Genomic DNA, 6,760 nt, shown 5'->3' with positions numbered 1-6,760 from the left:
ACCTGTTGCTACAAGGTGCAAGAAATACTTACAAGCCTGTGATTTTTTTGTTCTTGCAAACAGAGCCTTGACTCAAAATGTATTCTGGAAGTGGGTATACTGGTGCCACCCATTTGCCAGTTGTTATAAGTTCTTTAATTTCTCAGAGGTTCAGTTTGTTTGTGAAATTGAGGGTAACACCGACTATGTCTCAAGATTAGAAGTACCTAGCACTGTGCCTGACGCATCATAACTTCACAAAATATATTCCTTAACCAAACGTTATATATTTGGTTAGGAATACAAGTCTTGGTAACACAGTCCCTGCCCTTACAGTGTAGTGGGCACAAAGTAAAGGAACAAATAGTGCGGTAGATGCCGTGTTAGACGTAAGGCCACAATGCTGAATCATCACAGGACAGCGTCTAACCTGGACTGGAAATATTGTGGAACGCTGACATCCTGAGTCATGTGGTCTATGATCTTTGAAATACTCCCTTCATTTGACTTTATTTCCTCTTTTTTTTTTTTTTAAGTATTTTCTCCTGTGCAATCACCCATCCTTAAAAGTGGCTACATAAGCCTGTATCATCTTGATTTGTCAATGGATTAATACTGAATTTAGTTACATATCAGTTTATGTCCATTGGAACATCTGCTACACAGTTCCATCTAAAGAAGGGGAGGAATGAAGTTAGTGGACAATTATGGGGGAAAAAAGCATAATTAAATAGCTGGCTCTAGCTGAAATGAGCAAAGACTTTGAAGTCAAACACCTTGGATTTTGATCCTGGTCCTGCTGTTTTGCAGCTGTTTGTTCTGGGTAAATTACTACTTCTTTTAACCTTGATTTTCTTATCTGTGAAATGCCAATACTAGCTCTTAGGGACACAGGATTTGAAAAAATACAGTAAATTTCTTGACCAGTGATTGTGCCCAATAAACAATAACTATTATTACAAATTGTTTCCCAGTAAAAGCCCTGAGGCAAGAGTAAAAGATAAAGCTAATTATAATCCGTTACTTGCTAGTAAGGAAACTCCACTTGAGGGCTTGAGAAAGTTTACATTCAACTTTTATATTTACCTACAGTAGTTTGATTAGGAAAAAAAAAATCACGGTGAAAATATGCCCAGGAAGGTTCGGAGCAATGAACTTTTCCAAGCACCACTGTTTTGGCCCTGATTGTAAGTATAGGGAAAACGGGGATTACCAGGCGGCTAAACACCGGCTTTTAGGGTGGGTACCAAAAGGAAGTTGCCGAGTTCCTGGGAAAAAGTAGAGCTCATCACTAATCGGCGCTGTGAAGCTATCAAAGGGGCATTCAAGATCCATCTATCCTTTGTGTAAAGAGTAACAATAAAAGAACACCCGTGTACCCACCATCCAGGTTAAAAAACAGGACTCAGTGTACTCTTTTCACTAAGCAAGACGATGGTTTTTCAAACGGAGGAACGATGACGCCTTGCCGCTCAGCGGCCAGCTGGGTTCTCCACAGAGCCTTGCCTGAGAATGAATCAACTCCCCTGGAGCCGGGCCCAGACCACCCCACCAGCACCTGAACTAGAATTGCACCCGGAGGGCCCTCAGCTGTGGCCGGGTCACGTGACGAGGGAGCGCAGCTCCTCCCCCGGACGCGAAGGGTCACGTGGGCGCGCGGCCCCGCCCCGTCGCCCAGGCCGCGGCGAGGTGGGGTCCTGCGTTTGCCCCGGAAGTGGCTGTCGGGAGCTGACAGCTGCTGGGAAGGTGGCGGCGGCGGAGGCGGCGGCGGCGGCGGCGGGCCCGGAGCAAGATGGCGCTGCGGCCGGGAACGGGAGCTGGCGGCGGCGGGGCCGCGGGACCTGGCGCGGGGGCTGCCGGGGGAGGCAGGTGGGTGTGAAGACCTGGGCCGGGACGCGCCTCGCAGACGCAGAGCAGACCCGGCACCGGCGACGGGTGGTCGGCCGTTATGGCGGTTTTCGCCCGCGCCGACCCCTTTTCCCTCGGAACTGCGCTGCGGGAGGAGGGTCGTCCTCCGGGAACCTAGGCCGAAGGGGTGGATGGAGCCCGGGCGCTCGACTCTTGTCCTGCAGGCTCGGGGGCACTGGCTGCTGAGGCTGAGCGGGGAGGAGAGGGGGAGGAGGTGAGTGTCCCATCAGTGCGGCTGCCACCCGGCTGGGTGGATAAAGGAGGAACCCCGACGCCTCGCTTCTAGCCCGACTGGATCTGAAGCGACCGGAGACTTCCTTTTCCCAGGGCTTGACCAGGGAGGGGCTCTGAAAAATCTGTTCACAGAGCTGCACAAGTGTTTCCAAGGTGTGTGTGTGTGTGTGTGTGTGTGCACTCTTTTTTTCAGTGTTGTGTCCTTTTTATTTTTTCCTTAACACACCAGAAACAGCAGGAAAATCTGAAGACCTTTGAATTAGTATATAGAGCTCTTGTAGAGGTAGTTTTAACACCTGTCTTCTTACTAAAAAACAATTCACTGTTAAACAGCACGTACGCAGTTATCAAAACAAAGCTTCCAGACTTTTACTTAGTCCTTAAACAAATTTGCTCTCTGTCAATTCCAGCTACTAATCGCCAGTGGCTCTCATATCTAGAACAATAAAAGAGATGAACATTTGCAACCTGACAAGTTCATCATTTGAGGAAATATTTGATTCTGGGAAGTTTTCATCCCACTTCTGTTATGACCTAGTCTGACTTTGTTTTGCTAGCCAACCCGAGGTTCATACACATTTGGAGATAATTTAGCTTTTTATCTTCAGCATCCTAAATTATTTTTGGAAAACAAAGTGTTAGTTTTTTTTTTAATGCAGTGTTTTATTTTGGAGTCATGAACGCCACAGTGTGAAGCCTTTAAAATCCTCACGTCCTGCAGGTGCTTGTATATACGCGAGGAAAAGAGAGCAGTCACTGTTCGCCTGTGTGCAACTGCATTTTTCACTTTCTCTTTTTCACATCTTTCTCTCTAGATTTAAAACTGTTTTCTTTCTCTTTTGTTTTCTGATTTCCACTGTTTCATTAGAGTTTTTCATGAATACTTGATATAAGTCAGTTTCTGGCTAGAGAAGACAAATATGTAATAATCTCTCTTTTCTGAATGTGACAACAGTTTCTAAAATGTTCTTGAGTGGCATTAATTTGACCAAGCTTATGATGAATTATGGCACCAAGTTCTGGGGAAATATAAACTTAAAAGAATTTGGCATTCTAGGTACGGGTTTTGGGGGGTTTTGCTGTTGTTTTGGTTTGGGGTTTTTTTGTTTTTTTCAGGTGGAGAGGAGTTTGGGTGTAGAAAGTTAAGTGGATCATTCCCCTTAGTTTGTAGTAGTTTAACATCATTGGTCCATGAACATAATTTTTTTTCTAAATATGGCCTGAATTGTAATAGAAATTAGAATGATTGACTTTAAAATTTCTTTCCTATTTCAAATTTGGTGGTAGTAACATTACATTCTTAAGCTCTAGAGGATATGTGGGAGAGCAAATCAGCCTTATCTTGTAAAATGTGTGGTAAATATTATATTGGAGATTTTCTGAGGCTGAGAAGCTGTATGCTTAATAAAGAAAGAATATGGTTTTTAGAGAGCAGTGGTGAGGGCTGAGGTTGTTTTTTTATAAGGAAGCTAACGTTATGGTTGGTACCCTAAGTATATTTTAGGGAAAAGAAAAAGAACCAGGCAACCTTTCTCAGCTTTTAATGGAGGAAATCCGTGAACTATAATTTACTGTATTTCTTAGGTACTTGTCTGTGTCCTTCCTAAGAGGCTAAGCAAAAAGCACAGGCATTTTCCAACTTTATTAATGTTAGCCTACTTTTGATTGGTATCCTGAATGGGCTACTTTAGAATAAATAGTAGAGTTGTATAAAGGGCAAAATTTACACAAGAGATGAGAAGTATAACTTTTTTTCTTTTTTAAAGTATGGCAGGAAAAAAACAGTTGAAAGATCTTGATTAGACTGTGTCCTTCTGGGATAGTATCATTTGTGAGCTTGTCTATTTCCTGCTTTTATAAGCTCCTTAAGGGCCTCGTCATCTTTTTATCTTCCACTGCTTCTAGCACATTCTACACATAGAAAACATTCTGTAAATATTTGTAGATTCAAGCAACGTTGTAGGCAAAGAAGAGGTATTTCAATTGGGCCTCATTTCAAGGAAGAGGAAGGGGTCAAGAGATTGTCATGGAGATGGGAAGGCCCAGTGAACGTTAGGGGACAGCAGGTAGGCCAGATGGACTGTGGCCCTGAGTGGGAGAAACGAGTTTTGTGAGATAAAACTGAAAAAGTTGTGTTCAAACTGGAGAGGGCCTTGAATATAAACTAAAAAAATTCAATTTAAGGGGGAATCATTACATTGTTTTAATCCCAAGAGTAGCTTTATCAAATGGCCCCTTAGCTAGATGCGCCTCACCTGTGCTACGTGAGCTGCGTTAGAAGCCACAGAGTCTGCAGGTGGGGAGATCCATTAGGAAGTCTTGCTGAGTCCAGGCCTCAGAAGTGAAGGCTGATCTGGGTTAGTAGCAGAGGTAACTGAAAGGGGAGGATGAATGAGATAGGCATTTGACAAGCAGGGCTCACAGTTATGCTTCACATTGTTTGTCATCTTGTTGCCCATTTTTTTGCCAAACTTTTGCTGTCTTATCAGTCTTACTTAGCTGTTTGTCTAACCAGTCTTTAAGCATGTTGCTGTTAGTAGTCTAAACATTTCAGAGAGTCCTATGAATGGTACATAGGCCAGTAGGTAGTTTGGGTTGTATAATTACTGGAGTAAGTCATGTTTGTCAGTAATGTTCTTAATTTAGTTTTTGTTTATGTTTTCAAAGTAGCCTTTATACATCTGTACATTATTTGGTTGTCTTAGCTAGGACCTTGGCAAACTTGTGGTTCTGTGTCCTCGTTTGACAAAGGGCAAACAGGACAGGGTGGTGAAAGGGATTGCATAGAGCTTCACGGTTACTTTGTGGCGGAGCTGGAGAGAAGAAAATGTCACTCGAGTGTCCAGTTTTTACTTAGCCACTAAGCCCTATTGGTGATTGTAATCTTTAAGACTGATTTGGAAAGTCTCAATAGGTTGACTACTTAAGTCTTAGTGTATGAGTAACTTTTTAAAAAATTGAGTCCTACTAAATTTCAACTTGCAGTTTAAACACTTTATCCAGTTAACACATTACTTAGCTGATACGTCTTGTGTGCAGTTCGGAAAAGCTGTTCACTGTTCAGACCTCTCTTTGGTGCGGGCTCGCTTGTCAGCAGAATTTGCGAATGGTTCAGATCCTCTACAAGGCTGTAATCAGGTAGATGTCCAACTAGAAATTTGTGAACCACCTTACAGAAAAATCTTGTTGATTAAAATATTTTAGAGCTAAAAGACTCTAAAGTTTGATTTTTAGCCCTTTTCCTGGGAAGGGGGAGTGTTGTGCAATAGAAAAATGCAAGGACACATAAATTTGGCATACCGTTCCTGATCTCACTATATCTTTAAAGACTATCCAGAAACCCACTTCAGATCCTTGACTCCCAGATTAAGGGCTTTTCCCACTCAGATTTTTTCTTCCTTAATCTGTCCCATTTCCTTTCCCTCCGGTCTCAGAGAAAGAAGTCCCTCTTCCTTTTGCTACGTTAATGCCATCGTCTCAAAAACCTTGTTTTAGCTATCACTAAGTATATCTTTTGTATCCTAAATCTTTGTCTATGAAGGTCCCTTCCTCTTCCTCTGTTGAAACCGTTCACTCAAAGATCACCATTTTCGCAAACAGCGATCTTTATTTAGTAATCCTCATTCTTCTCAGCTTCTCTACAGCGTTAGACACTTTTTCCTTAAATGCAGTCCTTCCTCAGTTATAACTCTCAGTTATAAGCAACTTCTTTGGTTCTCAGTGACCCTTCCGTACTCAGTTTTCACTAAGAATTCTCCAAGGTTTTCCTTTGTTGTCTTCTCACTATGTACACATTCCTTTGGCTCTTTCATCCACAACCAGACTTTAATTTTTTTCTTTTTTTACCTTTATTTAAAAGAGCCTAGGTAGATTGATGCAGACCCTTCCCTTGAGCTGGAGTTACTTTTCTGGTTGCCTATTAGATTGCTCCTCGTGGACACCCTCCTAACACCTTTCTCCCCAGACCTGCTCACACTGGGTTCCTGTCAGCAGGTAAACAGTGTCACCATCCTTACAGTTGCTCAGGCCCAAAATCTCGGCAGCATCTTCAGCCCTTTCTGCTTTTTCAGTGCTGTTCTCCATCCTGGTAGTTGCTAAGTCCTGTTGATTCTTCCTTTTAAATAGATTTCATTCACCTCTTCTTTTCTATTCCCACTACTCTGGTTATGACCCTTTTCATTTCTTATTAAGATTATTGTAGTAGTTTCTTAGCTAATTCTTGTTATTTCAAGTCTTCTCTGTCATACCCCATTACCAGAGAAACCTACAGCACATTTCTTTTTTTTTTTTTTATAAATCTAGATTGTTTTTAGTAAGTATATTTCTTTTATTTATTTACTTATTTATTTGGCTGTGTTGTGTCTTCGTTGCTGCTCAGTCTTTCTCTAGTTGCGGCGAGCAGGAGCTACTCTTCGTTGTGGTGCACGGGCTTCTCACTGCGGTGGCTTCTCTAGTTGCAGAGCTCGGGCTCTAGGCGCGCGGGCTTCAGTAGTTGTGGCGCATGGGCTCAGTAGTTGTGGCTTGCGGGCTCTAGAGCGCAGGCTCAGTAGTTGTGGTGCATGGGCTTAGTTGCTCTGCAGCATGTGGGATCTTCCTGGACCAGGGCTTGAACCCATGTCCCCTACATTGGCAGGCGGAG

The 6,760-nt window shown here is 43.0% G+C and overlaps 1 protein-coding gene across 12 annotated transcripts in view; it reads left to right on the top strand.

Moving 5' to 3' along the window:
* The first annotated feature begins 1,758 nt into the window (after positions 1 to 1,758).
* Positions 1,759 to 6,760, top strand: part of SYNRG (synergin gamma) — a 92,963-nt gene continuing 87,961 nt past the window's right edge. For 11 of the 12 annotated variants that reach the window (XM_059908580.1, XM_059908576.1, XM_059908583.1 and 8 more), the window contains exon 1: positions 1,759 to 1,848. In XM_059908580.1, the coding sequence (XP_059764563.1) occupies positions 1,772 to 1,848 (77 nt within the window). In that variant the 5' untranslated portion in view covers positions 1,759 to 1,771. Of the gene's footprint in view, positions 1,849 to 2,256; positions 2,275 to 6,760 lie in introns of those variants that run through there. The other variant, XM_059908578.1, reaches the window with a different exon arrangement.

The sequence above is a fragment of the Balaenoptera ricei genome, chromosome 20 (genome assembly GCF_028023285.1).
Source record: "Balaenoptera ricei isolate mBalRic1 chromosome 20, mBalRic1.hap2, whole genome shotgun sequence".
NCBI classification, from domain to species: domain Eukaryota; kingdom Metazoa; phylum Chordata; class Mammalia; order Artiodactyla; family Balaenopteridae; genus Balaenoptera; species Balaenoptera ricei.
The sequence above is the reverse complement of the archived record's forward strand: the minus strand, read 5'-3'. Positions and strand labels throughout refer to the sequence as shown.